Genomic DNA, 22,495 nt, shown 5'->3' on the forward strand with positions numbered 1-22,495 from the left:
GTAACAAGAAGAAATAACCAAATATGCGTGTGTTTTGGGTTTCTGAGGAAAAAGACCACAGACATTTAAAAAAGACTAGAATAGAGGTCTCTTCTGCTTTAGCCACTTCATTTTCAAAATTGAAAATAAAGAAGTACTGTATATTTGATGTTCCTAACTCTTTCAACATAGCATTGCTGTAAACATTCTGTTCTGCAGAAAGCTTTTTAAAACAGGAGAACAATTTATACTACATTTACCAACAATTACACTACATTACCAATTATAATACATTTAACCAATTAACATGAATAAAAACAACTGAATAAAATTTAGAGAAAAAACTCATCAGATTAGATTTTATACTGTAAGTGAAATGGGACCTTGAAATGGTAACATGTAATTTCCTCCAATAGAATAGCATTCCTGATTCCCTTTAATTCCTTGATTAATATTCCCTGATGACTATTTGATCATAACCATACCTCAAGGAGAACAAAGTTTCTTTTGTTGAATTTGCTGGCTGTTAATTTTTAATTCTCGTCTACACGGCTCTATTTTCATACAAGGATATTTATCCTCCATTGTTCTTTTCTATTTTATAGTTGCTTAAGCTGCTTGAGGTTTTTTAGTTAGGAATGGACTTCATATATGCCCTGAGTTTATGATATTAATTCTCATGTAAATTATCAATCTTGTAAATGTTCTTTTACACGGTACAGAAAGTAAGCCAGCTCCGTAATAAAAAAACTTCAGAAGATACTAAACAAATTAACAGGCTAGTCTGCCATCCTTTACAAACTAAAGGGCAAAATGGTAGAGTAGTAAGCAGAGACTTTGGACTAAAATAAACAAAAAAACAAATGTGGGTTTGAATTCTAGTGCTGCCACCCACTGCCAACTCTGTGACTTAAGGCATGTCACTTAATCTTTCTGACCCATCATTACCTCCAAAGTAAATTGGGGCTCATTCCACCTACCTTGCAAGGTTTTTGTGAGGGTTAGTAGTAAAGCACATACATTATTTGACATATAATAAGTACTCTATGGTAGTTAAAGAATTGGTGGCTAAATTTAGAGTTGGGCAACATGTTGGCCCGGCATCTGATCTGGAACTCTTTCCAAAGTTGATAGAATTTACAAAATCTTCCTTTGAATATCAGTATGGTCATTATATTTGGTAGCTTACTTATTTTTTATTGTACATATTTAACCTTATTTTTAATGATAACATTGTTTGGGTGTTTTTACCTCCAAAACTATGTTTTCTTTTAAATATATATTTTTTGCAAAGTTCACAGCAAGCCTATATTTTCACTGTGCTTTGTTAAATTTTTCAATGACTAGAAAGCTTTCAATTTTTTAACATCCATAGTAAAATGATATAATTTTAAAATTTGTCCTGGAGCCAAACACTGTTCCAATTAAGATATAACCTTGTATATGTGTGTGAATGGCTGTTCAGTAGGTCCTACAAAGAAATGTCTATTTTATTCATGTATTTAAACATTTCTGTAAGATTTAAAATACTTTTCTTACGGCTGGAATTCTCAGCATCTACTCCTATGCTTTCCTTTTTCAGTCTATTGGCTAGTTTAAGGGTATTCACAATAATACAACTTAAAGACAAAGTTTTCATAAGTTATTGTTTTTAAGAGTCACCATAATACAGTAGAAATTGTCCTGAGCAAAGAATTAGGAGACTAGTTCTGCCACTAACTTTGTTTGCAGCATGACCTTAGGCAAATCACTTAACTTCCCTCATTTGTCAAATAATGCAACTGATTCCACTCCAAGTTATTTTCTACCTTTAAAATTGTTCACTTAATATTATTACTTTTAAATAATCAAAACACTTTCTGGGAATTTTGTTAAGCACCAGATGGTTATAGAAGTATTTACTGCTGTTTAAGGTTGTGTTTTTCAAACTATGATCCAGAGACCACCTCAATAACAGGTTCCTGTTAAAAATACATATTCTTGTCTTCTCCCTGGCTGAATCAGAATTTCCTAGGGTGAGGCCCAGGTTTCTGCATTTTTCACAAGCTCCTCAATGATTATAATGCACCCTAATGTTTGAGAATCACTGGCCTAAAGAGGATGGACCTAAGAGGGCAGGACTAGTACATGGCTTAAATTACTCCAGCCTTTGGCAAACCCCTTCTAAACACAATTCTATTCAATGTGGAGGAGACTGGAAGAAACATGCTTATTCAACAGAGCAGTTGCCCTGTACTTGACCCCAGCTTGATGCTTTTAACCTCTTGTGTTCCATAACAAAACACAAAAAAAGGTCTTCTTATCAACATTTAGTCTTGATATCTAAGTCACTGACTACCACAATTATGACAACAGCTTGAAGAGGACTGCAGTTCTTCCCTCACTAATGGTAAGAAAGTTCAGCTTGTGACACCTGGCTTAAGGAAGAAAGATGAGTAAAACACCACCCCTTTACTCTATTCCCCCTCGACCGCAATACTGTTAACACATCAGCCTGTGTGATTCAAATAATCTGGTAGAGAAAACACAGATCTAAGTCACATTGTTCTCATCACTCTGTGGCCAGACATTGTACTAATCTAATAAATAAATCCTTTTCTGTACAATAGAAATGACCAAAGTCCATTCCACCTCCTCCTTTCCTTTCTAATGCTATTGATAGAAACAAAATACCAAGTAAGGACACATGCTACAGATTTTAAATTCATACAAGTAAATTACAAAGAGAGAAGGTAATATTTTTTCTAGAATTTCACAAAATCCCTCTCATCATGAAAAAAAATCTGTATAATTTTAACAGGAAATTTAAGACATTTTGTTGCAAGACTATCTAACAGTTACGAGAATAATACCATTATTTGTGCTCAATATAGAGAAATGTTAACAGCAACTTTAAAAGGCCAAGTATACTGATAAGTAAAGATGAAATTTCTTTTTCAATAACCAGTATGCCAACATCATACTTCTGGATTTTATTCAATACTAATGTCACGGGTCTGTCTATCCCAACCAAAACTCCTGCTATATGTCCACAAAATTCATACCAAAATCAAAAAACAAAAAGGGAGGAAGGGAGGAGAGAGAAAAGAATGGAGGAAGAGAGGAAGGAAGGGAGGAAGGAACTTGATAAGAGCTACCATGCAAAATAACCAGAAAACCTGGAGTTCAGTGGCACAGGTCAGCAGGAGCAGAGGAATGCTGAGAAAGATGATGCTGCATAGAGTCTAACTTGGAGATGTCTGTATGATGCTGGATGACCAAGTACTCAGGTCACAGGTGTGTTCATGGACCAATAAGAACCAGAATCTTGACCCAAACTTATAAGATCTTCTAAAAAGCAAATACTTCACTTAAATTGAAGTAGTTTATAGTCAAACACCAGAATTGTTCCTTATTTGATATAAGTTGTGCCTAAAACTTTGGCTGATACAAAGAAACCCGTCCACTAAGGCACCCTGAGGCAATCTGACAATGTGTTGGAGAGAACTTTGTTGTCAGTACCACATCATTATGAGAGTACAGAGAACGGATCACCCGCAGGGGACTGGCTTCTTTGGGCAAACAGTCAACAAGTTCACTGCACTGTTTGTCAAATCCCAACAAACGAATCCCGTAGCCATGTGGGGAAGAAATCATTCGCCCATCAGGGCTGAAACAAAGTTCTTTGATATAACCCCTGCCTACATTGGCTTCTTCAATGTAATGAGTCAGTCGTAGAGAACAGCGAGGTGAGACAGGTCGCACTGGAGCTCCTTCTTGGAATTCGTAGACACAAGTCCACTAGGGAGAGAGAAGGGAGACAAACTAAGGTTATAGGGTCCCAAATATTGCTATTTTTTAAAGCTCAACACATTGCCAAAGCCAAATAATTACTGCAAGAAATCAATCAGATAAATACTACACCGTCCCAACTAACAAAACTTGTAGGTCCCATCCCTCTTTTTATCGTCATAAACTGAGTTTATTCTGTGCTATGATGCTTTGAAGCCTTTTGTTCCCTGAGGCTGCCTGTGACTTCTGTAGTAATATATTACTTTTTTTTTTTTTTTTCCCTTTTTGGCAACTGGCTGGTATGGAGATCTGAACACTTCACTTTGGTGTTATCAGCAGCACACTCTCCCAAATGAGCTAACTGGCCAGTCAACTTTTCTGAGGGCAACAACAATCATGATATTTTAAAAACCTGGGGGTACATCCAAGCCCTAGAGTACCTCTTCCCCTACACACTTCAAAGGCTCTTCTTTCCTTCTTTCAGTTGTGGCCTCTAGAGCCAGTGAGATCCTTGGAAGACTCTTGCTTTCCAGAGTGATGAATTATAAGGTCATTTAAGACCTTTTCCCCTTGTCATCAGCTTAGTCCCTTCCTTTCCCAGAGTTTCCCCTAGTTTTTAAAAAGAGAAAAGTATATTACTCAATTGGCTTAGCAAAACCTCACATTTAGGCAGCTTAGCTGAAACATCGAAGTCCTACATTTACAATATGAGGGTATGTCAAAAAGTTCATGGAAAGATTAGTATTATCTTTAAATTCTATTTTTCACAAACTTTCTGAAGTACTCTCATATGAGGGATTTTTTTTAGGGTGAGATGAAAGAGGCAAGAATTAAAAAGCTGGGCACAATCTGAGCTGATGATGGATTTTATAATTCTCAGCTTGCTACACCCATGCAGGAGAGAAGGAAGAGTTTGCAAGGAATAAAGATACCATTTAGCACTAGAGGACAGAAACAGGAGAGTCGAGAAGCAAGATCTCTGATAGTGTGCCCTTGCAAGCAGGGATTGTGTCCAGTGATCAGGCTAAGGTCTAAACACATGGCAACGACAATTTATCCAATGAACCCTGTTGAAGGTAGAACACTGTTGCCTGTACCTCCTGATCATCAGTGTTGCTTGAGCACCGCAGAAGAGTGGCCCAGCCTTTTGGGTGCAGCTGTAGGGATGTGATGCAGTTTCCACGGTCTCTCTCACCAGGAACTTCAGGAGTTAAGACTTCAAGACTATTTCGTGGTGACACTCCTAAGACACAACAAAATGAGGATGTGGGATTTGTATTATCAAAGGACTAAGGCGGTTCTTCAAAGCTTTGATTTCTGGCAGTTATCTCCCATGCCTTCATTCCTTAGCCTGCCCCTTATGCTACCACATGTAAAAGAACATGGTACCAGCCAGTGTATGATGTGTGAGTTTTTGGGGTGGGGCCATGGGGAAAGGGTATAACTACAACTAAATAATCTAAGTTCCTGCAGCAGGAATCACCAGTGACCTAAGGCTGAAGCACGAAAGCTGACTATGGATCATTTTGATTTGGATCTATATCTCAGAAAGCTCTTTAAGGGCCGGCCCGTAGCTCACTCGGGAGAGTGTGGTGCTGATAACACCAAGGCCACGGGTTCGGATCCTATATAGGGATGGCCGGTTCGCTCAGTGGCTGAGCGTGGTGCTGACAACACCAAGCCAAGGGTTAAGATCCCCTTACCGGTCATCTTTTTAAAAAAAAAAAAAAGAAAGCTCTTTAAGTTAAAATCAAAGTTATATGACATGGAAGGAATCTAGAAAAGTAAAAGATAAGAACTCTCATCTCAGAGGACCTGGTGCTCTCTAGTCCAGAGAAGGATTTACTTGGAAGCCATGAGGATTGCCTTTATATAAATAAAAGGATCAGGACTTATGGCCCCTGACAGTACTATAAACAACAAATAGACCTATAACTTTGGAGGTAAGGGAGGACACCTCACATAAAGGTATGTCAAAACATGGTCTGGGAGACATTGCCAATTATATATCTTCCTGGTGACTCTACTACACCCCATTATTTCCTTCTACCTAGTTCCCAATAGAGATGACTGCTGTTGTAAGCCACTCTTACTACGGTGTATGTCATAAACTTCAGGTGTGTGGAGAAGCACTTGTAGACATTGTAAGGAAGCAGCTCAGAAATTTAATATGAAGAGAAATATTTCAACACTTTTCTGCCTATGGAAGGAGCTACTTTGAAGGTAATGAGCTCCCTGTCAGACCCTTTGTGAGTTGTTTCTCAATAAGGTGTGTTATCTTCTTTTTAAAGAAGATATCTTCTTTAATGTATCTTCCCTTTAGATTACTACACCACTGCAGTAGTAATCTAAAAACCCGTGAAGCTCTAAATTACACTATTACAGCCAAACTATACCTAAATAATGATTTCACATGTGATCAAACTTAAACAACTTTAGGAAAAAAAACTCCCTATCTTAAGAATTAATTTTGAAACCAATGTTTCAATTAAAAAATAAATTCCTTAAAAAAAGAATTAATTTTGAAAATCTGTAACAAAAGCAGAAAAGAAACCTACTATAAATAGGTAAGCAGTGGTTTGCTAAGTTGTGCACCTTGGAGGTTCCTCAGAAGCTGGCAAAAGTTGGGTACCATGTGGGAGCCAAGATGGAGATGGGATAGAGAAGACTGGTGTGTCAAAGGTTCCCCTAATTTCACTTGAACCAGAGCTACCTCGATTTTATTTCTATGGCATCCCTAAAAATCCACAGCCAATTTCAAGTGAAATGAGTTTGAAAGTCTCCACTCTGCACAGCTAATATATCTGCCAAAGAATGGTGCTAACATACTCTGACACCTGAAGACCCAGGATTTCCAACATTCAGACCAACTTTACCTATAAGCCTCACCTTCTCCCATCTTTTTCCTCTCTTTCCACCCTCTAATTTTCTTCTGCTTCCTTCCCAGACTCCTTATATATATCATCTCTTCTCTCATTCCCAACTCTGTACAGCATAAAACTGCTTTATACTTGCGTTTACAACACCGGTCAATAGCAAACAAGCATGTTAACTATTTTTTTCTTCTTAAATTAAGTTTCTTTTTCTTGTGGATGGTATAGCCAATCAACAAAGATTTTTCTCAATGATTATCAGGTGTCTTAGCTTGTTTTCCATAGCCCAAGTAAAAGAACAGGTAAAAAATCTTCAAAAGATGTTTCTGCCACAAATCAAAGGAGGCATGTTATGCACTTCTGGCATAATTCGGTATATTTAAGGGGAGGAGTTTTTAATCTTAAAGTGAAACATCACAATCTTCAATATCTAGAGGAAAGTGGATAGGCTATTGGTTAGGTTAGAAAGGGCTCTCAAATCATCCTACTGACATAAGTAGTCATGCAAGATAACCAGCATCTACCAGGTAAAGCCACCTAGAGAAAACACAACAAGTCCAAGATTTGTTCCTGTCCTAAATATTGAGGTAGCGACATGCCTATCTCCAAAAGGTGTCCCAAAATGACAAAAAACAAAATAAAAAAACAAACAAAACAAAGCCATATATCTGGCCATTAATACTCAGCCCACAAAGAAGAGGATAAACAATAAATGTTGTTGAGAGCTTAGATGCAGACTAGTATGGAGAGGGCTGGTAGGTGGAAATTTTACAGATAGAAAGCATTTCAATCAGGGGTGGCCTGGCTTCAGTATGGCCCGCGCTGCTCTCTCCAGTCAAGCTGCAGGCCAGATGCGGGTATTTCTTTCCAGAGCCTGCAATCTACATCACAGAAGGGAATGTTAGAATCCTGAGAGAAAGAGGTGTTAAAGGCAGCTGCTCTGTGGCCACTCACGTGGGTTGAAGCCTTGCTCAGCTAGTTTTCCCATCTAATATGAAGACAATTCCTTTCTTGCAGGGTTCTTGTGGAAACAGAACATTATGAGCTCCCCTTTTCTTTAACTTAACTGTGGTTGAAAATAACCAGAGTCAGAGGTCACAAAACCTCACTTTACTAATCAACGGTGAGAGCCTGTTGACCCAGGCTGAGAACCCTAAGCTCTGAATCACCCGTTACATCTTGTCAGATTTTTCCAAAAATGACTTTACCTCAAAAAAAAAAAAATTAAAGTTTATCCTGTAACTTAGAAAGTTGAGAATTCCAATCAATATGGCGGAATAGACGGTCTTCAGCGTCACTCTCTCCCACAAATCAACTAATTTACAACTATTAAAAATCAACACAGCCAAGCTGGGGCCACTAGAGCTCATGGGAAGAGGAGGCGAGACCTATGGAGTGCATGAAGGCCAGAGAAGCCACGATGAGAGAAAGAAAAAACTGCTCTGACCTTTTCGAGCCCCAACCACTTCCAGGCTGGAGCTGCTGAGTGCATGGAGCAGGAGCCAGCAAAAGCCACCACTGTGTCCTTCAGATGAAGTTGCATGGAGGTGGCAGGGAAGAAGATGGCCTTGGTGGCCCCCAAGCCAGCAAGACCACTAATAGGGTTCCCGTGAACCCACGCAGGACCAAAGAGCCACAACAAATGAAAAATAGGAGCCACTCAGAGGCCAGTGAGTCATCGCAAGGGACCAGCATACAGCCCATCCCATAGGAAGTGTTTGGAGCACGGGCAGTGGGGGAGATGGGCCCACCAGGAGAACACTGTCACACAGCAAGGACAGCTAATCTGAACACCCATCAGCATAGCACCACTCAGAGGAGATTGGTCAGGAATATAGAATTGCATGGGGTGCAGTTTGTTGAAAAGACTCAGGCCCAGACCAGTATTTCTACATAACCCAGATGCACTGGATTTCACTAAACCTGGAAGTCATATAAAGTCAACCATTAAATATGGAGCTGCACAAAAAGCCCTCCCCAGGGAATCAACAGCAAAGCAACAATTTAGCTCAGCCATAGAGCTCAAGTACTGATCCCCACAGGAAGTTCCCCACTTTAGAAGTAAGCAAAGGACAAAAATTAGTTCCAGCACAGAGTTTAAGTGGTGGGAATAGCAAATAATCCAACGCAGAACTGAAAGAAAAACAGAGTACCCACAACCAGAGACAAAGTTTGATATTAACTAGTAAAGGTCTCATTTCATCAAAGAACACCTATAACACCTAGAAGGACTAGAAGTCCCCTGGGATACCAAGCCAGAAAGGGGGGACAACCAGGCACACCAGCAGTGCCACGGGGCCCACCTGGGGTCCTGAGTTATAGAACCGGGGACCGGACCCTTTGCCCACAACCAGGCATACCACCAGTGCCACAGGGCCTGCCTGGGGTCCTGAGGCATGGATGAAGGGACTGGACTCCCTCCCATAACCAGGGACACCACCACCACCAAAAACAACTAGGTAAGGAGCATGCCAAAAACATCACCTCCATGTGGGTGGCCCACCATAGCTACCATAATAACCATAGCTGCTGCAAAAGCAGCTAGATGCCACAACCACTGTGCAGATGGTCCACCAGCCACTGGAGTACATTGACACAAGGAGAGTCACCAGCAGAAACCAAAGAAAGGAAGAGGATGTCTCTCTCCACAAAGCTCATTCCAGAGTGACAGAAGAAGCATCTGCTCTATGATAATATTGGGGGACCTGAACATACCTCTCAGTATTGGGCAGATCATCTAGGCAACAAATCAACAGAGTAACCATTACTCTTTCAGAAGGAGAGAAGAAATCTAGGGTAATTAGAGTGAGAGGGTGGAGGGAGAGGGGGATGGGGAGAGATTGGAAAAGGGGCATGAAGAATAAGTATGACTTGTAACAATATATATGCTAATATTGATTTGATCAACATATGTCAATACTGAACCCCAAAAATATGTATAATCAATTATGATTCAATTTAAAATTAAAAAATCAGGGGTAAAAGGGATAGGCAGAGCAACTAGTTCCGCCAGAATGGTGGGAGGGGGGAAACTGGCAAATATAGAGTGGGGCCAGGTTGTAGCTCAATTTATCCCATAATCCCTCTGAGACTGTCAGGCATTGCACAGATAAGGAAATGGCACAGCAAAAAGCCAACTGGGCCAGAACCAGATAACTTTCACAATCACCTGATAAATTCATCCCTTATATTTATACAGCACTTTCACATGCATAATCTCATTTACTTTTCACAACAATCTTGATTGGAATCTACATATCCCCACTACACTTCCTACTACTTCCTCTTCAAACTATACCAAACTAAGTCCAGGTAACAATAACCAAAGCTCAACTTCCATCAAAGATTTAAGCCCAAGATATTCAAACCCAGAGACTCTGGTTAGCTTTTTGAAAATGATGACTAAAGGGTAAGAAACTCTCATCTCGATTTGCTTTTATTTTTATGAGTTAAAACCAAACCAAAGAAAGCTACTTGGTGGAATCTTTTAACCTACCTTCTCTTTGAGAGGCTCGTGACATGAGCTTCTCAGAAGATGAATTAGAATCACTATGATGACAAGGTGAACCAGAAACTCTAGGACCGGATGAACTGGACGAAGTGGTCAAATCTTGAAAAAACAAAAAGTTCTGACAATAAATCCAGCATAATTCTAGTAATGTCTCTTAACTTTTTAAATATCCACTTGAACCATACTTTTAAAATCCATCTGAAACACAGCAAAAAATGCTCACATAAAACTGGCCTATAAATAAGACTGAGGAAGGCAGGATGGCTCTTTGAAAGATGGCTTTTAAGGCCTAATCCTTTTCTAAAATCTTTTATATCAAAGACTTGCTTACATGAAATAAAAATGGAAAACCAAATAAAGAAAGGAGCATCTTTGGTTCCCCATCATTTCTGCACTGAAACAGAACAAAAAATTCAATGAAAATGAAAAACTGAGCTATTTAGCCTGTTGTTTAATGTTAGAATAGTGTCCAAAAAACAGGTCCACCACTAGAATACAAACAAATCCTTCTTTAAAGCATAACAAAAACTTCTATTATCATTTTTGAAATTATGTGAATACTGTCTTTGAAACGCAGTACAAAGCCTTAAATTGAAATCTGTGGAAAAAGTCAAATAAATATCAGAGTTGAGTTTGATATATTACTCCAAATAGCAATTTCTATTTCAGCACACTTTTTAAAAATTAAAATAAAAATTAATATTTATTTATATAATTTATTATCTGTACAACCATAATAAAAGTTACCATTTTAGTTTTGCTAATAGGAATAACTTTTAACAAAGGTGATTTAAGTTAAATAGCTATGATTTCCTTGCACCTTTTCATTATTATTTTAAATATATCTTGACATTTGTTTTCAAGGCAAAAAAAGAAAGCTGAATCAGTAAAATGAATTTCATGATAAACACAAATGAGAAAATCTGAGATCACTATAATCCCAAAATTCTTTTATAGAGGAAACAGTCTGGGAAATATTATAAAAAATTAATTTAAGTATTACTTGATTTATGAAAGGTTTATGTAAACATAAATTTAACTCATTAAAAAAAAAAGACAAAAACGAACATTCTATAACTCCTCCAAAAAGACTTATTCAAGTACAAGTTTAAAATAAAAATTAAAAGGAAAATAATTTTTAGATGGAAAAGTTCACAAAAAGAGATACTTATCATCAAATGTAATCTTCTCCCCTGAAACACAGCAATTTTAGATTGCTGTTCTTTATGCCTCCTGCTTGCTTCCCATGAAGGGTGCACTTTTATTAAACTGATTCATGATGAGGTGAATTGCAGAAAGTCTAGGGTTTTGTTTTTTGGACCCTGTTCCCTTCTTGAGCTTTTAGATCCTGATAGAGTGGAAAAACACTTATTCTAACTTTCTGGCTTCTACACTTGGCTTGTTTTTGTCATTTCTTATATCCTAATGGATTTCATGTGTATCTTCCTTGGGTAATACTTTTTGGAGGGGTTTTTGTGCCTTAACAGAACGGCAGCTACTTTCCTTCTTTTGTGTCTGTCTGACTTTCCCAATGAAGAAGTCACTACCACGATCACTATTCTCAGACATGGAAGACATTTGCACCTTTCAGCATGTCTACTTTTTTCTTCAGAAGAGGGTGTATTGCTAGACGATAAAACCTTTCTTCTGTATTATCATCAAAATATTCCTTCTCCTCTTCATGTAATTCTACTTCACCATCACTGTTACCACCAAGGGAGCTATCAGACCCTTTCCTCTTTTTGGTTTAATGTTCTGATTTTTGGTTCAGGAGGTGACTTTTGGGGTTCAAGAAGAACTACAAAATCCTTTCCCAAAGGCTTTTATGGAGAATTTGGAATGTGTACTGCTTTGGGTTTATGTTTCATCTTGGCCAATTTTTTTCTTTGGATTATTTATTGGTTTCTTTACCAGTATTTTGGCTTTTTGATCGCTACTAAAGTTCCTTCATGCTGTAAGTTACCTGCATATCATTTGAATACCAGGCATGTTTAGAATGATTTTCTTTTGAGTATTCTTTGATGACTCAACTTCAGCAACACTTTCTCTTGCATCTTCAGAGGCTCGAACGGCACCTTTTAGCATACTTTTTTCTTCAGAAGAGGTTGTATTGCTAGACTGGCAATTGCTCTTTCAGTTGCAGTAGAATCTGGCTTTTTGCAGATTTTTTCAAAGTTGATATCATCAACAACAGATTTAGTTACTACATCAGTTTTCAATTCCTTCATGGCATTAATTTCAAGCAGTTGTTGCACCCATCTTTGTTTATTTTTGTTTGTTTGTTTTTTTGGTGGCTGGCTGGTACAGGGATCTGAATCCTTGACCCTGACTTGGAGTTATACCACCTCACTCTAACCAACTGAGCTAACTGGTCAACCCTTCCCTTCTTTTCTCATCTTCACAACCCTGTTATTGAGGTTCAGAGTTCCCAGATGAGCCACAATAGGCTGAAGGAGAGGATCCACTGCTGCCTGCACATGAACTCTGTCTGCCCATCACACTTTTCTAGTGACCCCACACTTCTGTTGGAATTCTTATTAAACTAATTTCCTGTGATGTTATTTAGCATCAGAATTACCCTTAGAAAACTAAAAACCTTCTTGGTTTTTGAGTCAAAAAAGGCCAACAAAACCTTGTTTTTGTTTTGTTTTTCATTTCTTGTTATTTTTGTTTCAACTAGACTTTCTAAACACTATTTCTCACTAAGCTAAAGACAATTATCAATGTTTAACTTAAAGGCAATTCTGAATCTAAAAGGACAATTTCACATACTTATGAAATCCATTGCTTTCAATTACATTGGTGAAACTTAAATTTCTACTTTTAGAAGTTGGGCAACTGCAGTATAATTATGTCTATTCTTTCCCAAAGATATCTTTAGACGTGGCCCTGTGCATACAGGAGAAACATTCCAACCATTTTTTTTTTGGCTCATAATCAAAACTTTATTAAAAAACTGACATCAAAATAGGAGATCACTGTTGTATACCTTAGAAAATGAAACATAATTACATTATCTTCATAGAGTAACTAGAATTACTGAACTTATGATAAGGTTTTCTGAGATAACACAAATTCAGGAAGTTATGTGGGTCATTAGAGTTGCTTTCTTCTAAGTTAGCACTCCTCTGTGAGTCTGGCCTCTTCTCCAGTAGGCTGGCACAACACTGTTGAACAACCTACACAAAGAACGACTATCTAAGCGTGGCTGAAAACTGTGGTAATCTTGTAGCAACCTTGACGTTTTACACACATAAAATAATAATTTGGACTTATGTTTTTTTCTTTTCCTCTTTCAAGGACGGATGCAGTAAACCTCTAGCCAAAGGCATGCTGATCCTTTCAGAAGTCCAGCCTGTCCAGACCTCTCAGGCAACACCCCTAGAGAGCAGCCCATTCTAACCATTTGAAGCTATATTTCATAGTAATTTATGAACATTCTGTGTTCCAAATGCTTAAGTCTTTTTTTCTAGGTTCTTGTTCATAAACACAATATTATAAATGACAGTTATGTTCCCAGACCAGTCCTCTCTTTACCAAAGGTAGATGAAATATGGTCTGTTTATCACACGTTGATAAAATATAGTACTTAAGTTTTTCTGAGCCCCAAGGTCACTTAACTCTAATGGAATCAGCAATGGGAGATGGGACAGGACTTTATCAAGGAGTGTTTAGGGAGACATGAGATAAGATGGCACCAGCTACCTATGCCTGGACATCTGGAAGTGTAGGATACAATACAGACTTAAAACTAAAACTCCGTATTGACCATAACTTAAAAGCTCTGCTGGATTCCAGAAGGACTTAAGAAGATTGATACTACCCTGGACCACCACTAACTTTTGAGATAATAATGATTCAGAAGTACTGATGAAAGATTCTCTGGCTAGAAGAAAGCTAAAAGAAAATATTTTTAGAATTAGCAGTTATTCTTCCTAGATCATTTGTGATACAGAGACACAAATTAATGCTATGTCAGAGATACACAAAAATCATAATACTTCCATGAAAAAGAAGCTATCACTGAGCTTTCTAAAAAATGCCTTTTAATTTTCTTCCTCTTTTCCTGCTATCAATCTCAGAAACATATACCATCTGTATGCCTGAAATTCCTTAGGAAACTTTTTTAATCAAAAAAGAAAAGCTTACCTGAACTTGATGTAGTTCTTCTTGCCCTCAAAATGGGATAGCTGCCTACTTCTAAAGACTTGGTTAAGTCAAGATCATGCAAAATCAAGAGGTATCCAGAGGACGTTGAGATCAACATTTTGGAACAATCTGGTGTTAATCTCATTCGCATGAGAAAACGTGTATGAAAGAATTTCTTATGTGGACACCCATCTTCTGTACACCTACAGAAAAAAATTAAACCAACAAAACCTAGAGTTATCATAAATATAATGGTTCAGTGATAGTCATATTATTTTTGCCCTTCAAATAAATTTACACTCAATGTATATTTAGATTTACACACATGCCCTTAACTCTTTTTTTGGTCACTATTCCTGCTTTCATCTCCAGTCTTCCTTTTCAGATCATCCTCTTTCTTAAGTATATCCCTCAGAATTTTTTTAAGTAAGACTTTGTTAAGGTAAGTTCTCTCATTTTTTATTGTTCTGAAAGTCCTTATTTCACACTTTTTTTTTTTTTAAATAAAGGTTTAGCTGAGCATATAACCTTTAAGTGGACAGTTATTTCTTTCTGAATATTGACACGTTCCCCTGAGTTCTGGCTTCCACTGTCACCATTTATAAGTCTGCTATCAGTCTGTTACTTTGTTTTTGTTTGTTTGTTTGTTTGTTTTTAAAAAAGATGACCGGTAAGGGGATCTTAACCCTTGACTTGGTGTTGTCAGCACCACGCTCAGCCAGTGAGCAACCGGCCATCCCTATATGGGATCCGAACCCGTGGCTTTGGTGTTATCAGCACCACACTCTCCCGAGTGAGCCACGGGCCGGCCCTCAGTCTGTTACTTTGGATAATTTACCTTTTTTTCTCCTCTGGCTAATTTTCTCTTTGTCTTTGGACTACTGCAGTTTCACTCTGATAGGCGTAAATCTAATTTCTTTTCATTTATTTTTATTGGGATTCATTTGACTTTCCAAATCTTAAGATTCATATTATTCATATATTCTAGAAAATTCTCAGTTATTACTCCATTATTATCTTTCACCCATTTTCTCTATTCTTTTGGAGCTCCAAATAGATGTTTGAAACATTCACATTTGACTCTCCTTGTCTCATAACTGCTCTTTCAGGTTTTCTATCTCCTCATTTCCATATGTTGTATTCTGGGTTACTTTTCAATATCTATCTCCTAAACTATTTTTTTAAGCTATGTCTAACCTGCTATTTGACCTGTCCAATGATTTTGAGATTTCCATAGTTGTATTTTTTTAACTTAAGTTCTATGTGGCTCTTTTCCAAATCTGCCTGGTCTTTCTGATAGATTTTTATTCCTTGCCTATTCTTATTGCCCTTTTATTTCCTTTTTTTTGTTAATTATTTTTAAAACTGTGAGCCATAGCATACCTACAGTAAAGTATATAAATAAAATGTGCAGAGTTTAAAGAAAAATGAACACCACTCATCACCCATGTTAAGAAGTTGGAAAATACCAGTACTTTATAAGCCCCCCTATTTCTCTCCTTTTTTGCACCCTATTTTTGCTTCAAGCATACAATATCATTTCTTATCTCCAAGAGGATAGTAATAGCTTTTTAAAAATATTTTTCCTTTTCCCTGTGTAGTCTCGGTTTATTCCAAAAAATTCTCCCTATTTGTGTCGGTCTCTATATTAGTAGTTTTTCTTAAATGTCTGATTATCTTTGGCTCATGATTAAGAATGGGGAACTAAAATTGACTGGGAACTCTGCGTGCAGGGTATGTAGGGCTTCAGTTTCACTATACAGGGTGAAGCCATGTTTTGAGGAGATCCTAATGTATCTTTGGACCATTAACTGGAAGAAGGCTGAAGATCTCTGAATTCGATATTCACGGTGCAAAAGAATCACTCAATCCCGTTGATTCTGGTAAAGTACCCAAGCGTTCAACTGTGTCTATCATCCTTCAACACAGAGATTCTCTATTTTACCCTCTTTAGAGAATAAAATTTAAAGCTTCTGCTAAAATGGCAGGTCAACTGCACAGTGCTGTGCATTAAGGGAGGAAACAGAAGTTCTTAAATACCTTTCACTTGACTCCTTACTTTAGCTACCTCTTCTACAACAGAGTACCCAGGGCTGCCAGTTCCTGTGATTTTTGAGGATTTTGTTTAATTGTTTTCAGTTCTTAACTCTCCCCTACTGCCAGCTTAGAATTCAATTTTTTGGACTTACTAGGTCAAGTTTAAGTTAGTTGCCAAGTCAGCTGCTATTTATCTACCTGCTTTCCAGCTTCTAAAATTCTATTGTCATTGCTTCCTCTCCTGTTTCTCCATCTTTATGAGTTTACACTCTTTATTTTATTTTATTTACTTATTTATTTATTTTTTGTCTTTTTCGTGACCAGTACTCAGCCAGTGAGTGCACCGGCCATTCCGAAATAGGATCCGAACCCGCGGCGGGAGCGTCGCCGCGCTCCCAGCGCCGCACTTTCCCGAGTGCGCCACGGGCTCAGCCCTTACACTCGTTATTTTAAAAATTGCTTATTGTAGTTTTGGAGGAGTCTTTTCATCTACAAACATTATTTAGGTCTTACAATGACTTAAATGAAGTTTTACAAGTTTCTCCATAGAGGCTATATACATTTTCTGTTGTAATTTATCCATATGTACCAACTAAATTTTTTTTATTACAAAAAAGTATATTCTTTTAAAAATTTAAATTGTTTGCAGTGATATAAAAACACTTGATTTTTACATTTTGATCTTATATCTAACAATCTTTATTTTTATTTTTTAATTGACAAATGAAAAGTGTATATATTTAGGTATACAAGATGTTTTGAAAACGTATACATTTTATGGGACTGGCCAGTTAACTCAGTTGGTTAGAGTGTGGTGTTAATAACACTAAGGTCCAGGGTTCAGATCCCTGTATAGACCAGCCACCAAAAAAAAAAGAAAGAAAAAGAGAAATGTATATATTTTGTAATGGCTAATTCAAGCTAATTAATAAAGTCCTCCCTTGGTATCCTTGGGAGATTAGTTCTAAGACCCCTGAGGATATTAAAATCCGTGAATGCCCAAGACCCTCAAGTAAAATGATATGTTATTTGCATATAATCTACATACATTCTCCTTATACATTAAATCACCTCTAGATTACTTATAATACTTAATACAATGCAAATGCTGTATTGTTATACTGCATTTTTTATTTGTATTGTTTTTTATTGTATTGTTATTTTTTAGTGTTTATTTTTTTCTGACTATTTTCGATCCTTGATTGGTTGAATCATGGATGTGGAGCCTGCAGATATGGAGGGCCAACTATATATGCATTACCTCATATACTTATCATTTACTTGTGGTAAGAACATGTAAAATCTTCTCTGTAGCAAATTTCAGATGTACAATACATTGTTATTAACTATGGTCACCACGTTGTACAATATAAATCTCTTGAACTTATTCCTCCTGTCTAACTGAAATTATCTATCCTTTGATCAATACTTCCCCAGCCCTGTACCCCACCCTCCCCAAACCCATCCCCAGCTCCTGGTAACCACCCACCATTCTACTCTGCTTCTATGAATTTGACTTTTTAAAATTCCACATGAAGTGTTATTTATCTTTCAGTCTGGCTTATTTCACTTAACATAATGTCCTCCAAGATTATCCACACTGTTGCAAATGACAAGATTTCCTTCTTTTTAAAGGTGGAATAGTATTCCATTGTGTATATGCACTACATTTTAAAAATCCATTTATCCACTGATGGACATTTAGTTTGATTCTGTGTCTTGGCTACCGTGACTAATGATGCTATGAACATGGAACTGCCGACCTCTTTGCAATACTAATTTCCTTTGGATATACACCTAGTAGGGGAATTGCTGGATTGTATGGTAGATGTATTATTAATTTTTTGAGGAAGCTCCATACTGTTTTCCATAATTTATATCTAACAATCTTGGTTAACTCTAATTCTGATCATTTCTCCAAAGAATTCCCATAATTTTCTACATAGACTAGGAATTGGAAAACTATGGCCCAGGGCAAATCTGGCCCATTGCCCATTTTTATAAAATTTGTATGAACACAGCCACACTCATTTGTTTATATATTGTTTATGGCTACTCAGAAATCATCTAGTACACAAAGTCTAAAATATTTATTACCTGTTCCTTTTATAGAAATAGTTTACCAACCCCTGATAGAATCATATCATCCATGAATAATATTAAGTCTGTTTCCTAATCTATATATATATGTGTATATATATGTATATATTTTCTTTCTCTTTTTTTTTTCCAACTAGAACCCTGCCTCTCTGTTCCCCCATGACACTGATGAACAGTAGTAGTAAGAGTAGGCATGCTCTCCTCCCTGGTTTTTTTTTTTTTTTTTTTTTTAACAGTTTGATGGGTGTCCTGAAAATCCTGCCTGATTTTATAGATAAACCTTCTTAAAGGCTTATCGTTAAAAATGTGCTATAGATTTTTAGTGTATACTTTTCATGAGTTTCCTTCTATTCCTAGCTAATTAACGGTTTGTTTTTTAAACAATTGTATTGAGGTTAATTTATACACCATAAAATTCATTCAGTTTAAGTGTACAATTAAACGCTCTTTAGGGGAGAGGGAGAGGGAGATGGGGAGAGATTGGACAAGGGGCATAAAGAATAATTACAATTTGTAACAATGTATATGCTAGTAAAATTGATTTGATCAACATATCTCAATGTTGAACCCCCAAAATATGTATAATCAATTGATTCAATAAAAAAAATAATAAATTAAAAAATAAAATAAAATAAATGAAGAATTGCTGGCACTTTAAATTAATAAATAAATAAAAATAAACTCTCTTTAGTAAATTTACAGAGTTGTGCAATCATCAACACAATCCAGTTTTAGAACATTTTTGTAAACTTAATAGATCCCTCCTGCCCATAAGCAATCACTCCCTGTTCCCTCTCCGAGCTCTAAGCAACCACTAATCTACTTTCTGTCTCTGTAGATTTGTCTATTCTGGACATAACATAGAAATAAAACCATACAATAAGTCATTTTTTCACTTAGCGTAATTTTGAGATTAATCCATGTTGTAGCATATAACAGTACTTTGTTCATTTTCATTGCCAAAGAGTATCCCATTGTATAGATATACCACATTTTATTTATTTACCACTTGATGGATATTTAGACTGGTTCCATTTGTTGGCTACTATGAATACTACTACTATAAACATTCATGTACATATCTGTTCATTTCTCTTGCATAGCTATTTAGGAGTAGAATTGCTGGGTCACATGGTAACTATATTTAACATTTTACAAAACTGCCAAACTGTTTTCTAAGGTGGCTATACTATTTTACATTCCCAACAGCTATGTGGGTTCCAACAATGAGAATTCCAGTTTCTCCATAGTCTTGCCAATACTTGTTACTGATTAATAATATTATGTCTTCAAATCCATAAACATGGAATATCTCTCCATTCACTTATAACTTCTGATATTTCTTTCAGTAGTGCTTTATAGTTCTTAATGTACAAATCTTATACTTTTGTTAAATTTATTATTATTTTATTCTTTTTGATGCTATTGTGAATGGAACTATTTTCTTCATTCATTTTTGGATTGTTCATTGATTATAAGTAGAAATACAATTGATTTTTGCATATTAATCATGTATATCTTGTGAATTTGCTGAACCTGTTTTATTAGTGCTACTGGGGTTTTTTTGGTGGACTCCTTAAAATCTGGTATACACAAAATCATATCTTTTGCATATGAAGACAGTTTTACTTCTTCCTTTCCAATTAGTTTCTTTATAAGAAGGCATTTTATTGAAATCTTCACAACAGAGGAATAACTGGCATTTCAGGTGGGACAATAACTGGCATTTTAGATGGGAATGTGCAAACTGTCCTGTGTACTGCAGGAAGTTTAGGAATTCTGGTCCCTGCCAACTGTATGCTAGCAGATATTCTCCTTCTTTCTTTCTCCATAGTGACAACCAAAACTGCCACACACATTATTTCCAAATATTCCCTTCAAGATCAGTACCACTCCAAATAAGAACTATTTTTTTAATGCATAAAAACAAAGTGCAAAAATTATAAAACAAATAGGTTTAGAATTGAAGGACCTAAGAATGAGAAACATTTTAGTTTCACATATGAAATAAAAATGTTTTTCCTTAAATTTCTTAAATTCAGAAAATTCATTTTATAAACCAGTTTTCATCATTAACTATACTACTTGGTCTCTTTCCCATATAATTTTCTCCAAAACTTTTAGTTGTAATATATGACTAAATGCAAGTAACAAAAGATAAAAATCACTTTTTTTTTTTTTTTTTTTTTTTTAAAAGATGACCGGTAAGGGGATCTTAACCCTTGACTTGGTGTTATCAGCACCACACTCTCCCAAGTGAGCCACAGGCCGGCCCTAAAATCACTTTTTGATTGTTTTTCCTAAGGCCAGTTTCTTTCTCAGGGCTAGGACAGAACACTGAATTTGTTCACTGTCTTTAAAAAAATGTTTTGTTCACAATCCTAACATGGTCTCCTAGTCACAAACCTGTTAGTGTCCCAAATAATGACATTTCCATCAAATCCTGATGTTACTAAGAGTCTTGTATTAGTATCATATTCGATGTTCTTCACCCAGCTAGTGTGACCATGTAAAGTGCATACTTTGGTGTTCAATTTTCTCAGATCCCATAGTGCTATTGTAGTGTCATCAGAGCAGGTAGCGAACAGCCGGTTATCAAGAAATCTACAAAAGCAGAAAAGAAAAACTTGTTCATTTAATCTTTTTAAAGAAAACTTGATTTGAGAAACGGTCTCTATATACAAACTCAACAACACATTGATTCTGATATACAATAAACAGTAAGTATAATTAACATAATCATAGGGTCAGGATACTAGAATTTATTGAGAGCCACAAAAAAACTTGATCCATTTGCTTTAAATTACTGATTTTTATTTGGAACTGGAAATATGGGTAGGTGTTTGGAGAACAGTGGTAGACAAAAAAAAAAAAGAACTTTAGAATTTGTACAGGAAATAAAAACGGTGAGAGAATTCAATAAGAGATTAAGGAAATTTTGAAAACTTGATTGCTGAGGGGCACACATTAAGCATAAAGTGTTCAAAATCATGAGAAATATTTACTCTGCTACAAGTAACATCTCTTTCTATTTAGAATATTTATATACAAAAATTGTTATTCAGTATAAATGATAACTCCCAGATTGCCATCATCTTTAATCTATTAATTCAAAGGCATTCCCCAAATAATGTCACTTAGCAAAATTTTATTGGGACTAGTCAAGATTATAAGATACAAGATTATAAGATAGACAATTAAAATGCTCTATAATTCAGACTTTTTATTATTTTACACTAATTTCTCAACCCTTAGTGGGGTATATTCTATACAAATACTTAAAACATAATGAACCTACCATTCACATTTGAATGTCTGTCTAATTTACCATTAGGATGCTTTCTCTAACCTATCCTGTGATATATAACTTCCTTATCTCTTGCAGGGGAAATGAATTCTGGAACTTCATCCAAGATAAAATTATATATAATTCTTCTCAGAAATAAGCCTCAATATTCACAAATACCATAATGATCTTCCTGAAAAATATCATGGTTTTAATATCCCAGGCCTTTATACAGGCTATTTCTGCTATCTGAAATCACTTTCCCCTTTTCCTTTGATCTGGCTAACTCCTGCTTTCTTTTTAATATTCAGCTGTCATCCCCTCCCGGAAGATTTCCTTCTCTATCCATCCTGGGGTAAATCTACCAATTCCCTAAGCTCCCTAAGTAGTCTACACTTCCATCATAATACTTAACATTACAGTGTAAGGAGTAACTTTACAAGGCTATAAACTCCTTGAAGGCAGAGGGACCTGTATGCCTCATTCATGATTAGATTTGCAGTAACCAACATGCAGTACAAGGCACATATGCACTTGACATATATTTATTAAATGAATGAATGAGAGGAGTTCACTGCCCAGTGGAGAAGACATTATGAACACAAGTACATAATTACACAAAATAATTGTGTGGAATAAGCAAAGGAAAGAGGGTGGTTAGGAAAGACTTCACAGTGGTGTCATTTGAATTGACTTTAAAATATGAGCAAGAATTCTTGAAGTGGCCAAGGGGTAGCCAAAGGTAGAGTGGTCACTGTATAAATGTTATCATAATCTTTCTTCCTTTTT

General features: G+C 36.4%; 1 protein-coding gene and 2 pseudogenes across 3 annotated transcripts in view; all 3 read right to left on the reverse strand.

The window, feature by feature from the left end:
* Positions 1-350: 350 nt before the first annotated feature.
* Positions 351-22,495, reverse strand: part of DCAF10 (DDB1 and CUL4 associated factor 10) — a 44,082-nt gene continuing 21,937 nt past the window's right edge. The window contains exons 3-8 of one of the 3 annotated variants that reach the window (XR_010022174.1): positions 20,827-21,024; positions 14,284-14,486; positions 10,120-10,233; positions 4,848-4,993; positions 4,191-4,359; positions 3,671-3,759 (exon numbers count right to left, since the gene is read on the reverse strand). Coding sequence is in view for 2 of the 3 variants with exons in the window: in XM_063082045.1 (XP_062938115.1) it covers positions 3,391-3,759; positions 4,848-4,993; positions 10,120-10,233; positions 14,284-14,486; positions 20,827-21,024 (1,030 nt within the window). In the remaining variant the exon portion in view is untranslated. Of the gene's footprint in view, positions 3,760-4,190; positions 4,360-4,847; positions 4,994-10,119; positions 10,234-14,283; positions 14,487-20,826; positions 21,025-22,495 lie in introns of all 3 variants that reach the window. The other 2 variants (XM_063082045.1, XM_063082046.1) reach the window with 2 other exon arrangements.
* Positions 11,287-12,123, reverse strand: LOC134366118 (serum response factor-binding protein 1-like; annotated as a pseudogene).
* On the reverse strand, positions 13,231-13,466 carry LOC134366120 (small ribosomal subunit protein eS27-like; annotated as a pseudogene).

Source organism: Cynocephalus volans, chromosome 17 (assembly GCF_027409185.1).
Source record: "Cynocephalus volans isolate mCynVol1 chromosome 17, mCynVol1.pri, whole genome shotgun sequence".
Taxonomy (NCBI): domain Eukaryota; kingdom Metazoa; phylum Chordata; class Mammalia; order Dermoptera; family Cynocephalidae; genus Cynocephalus; species Cynocephalus volans.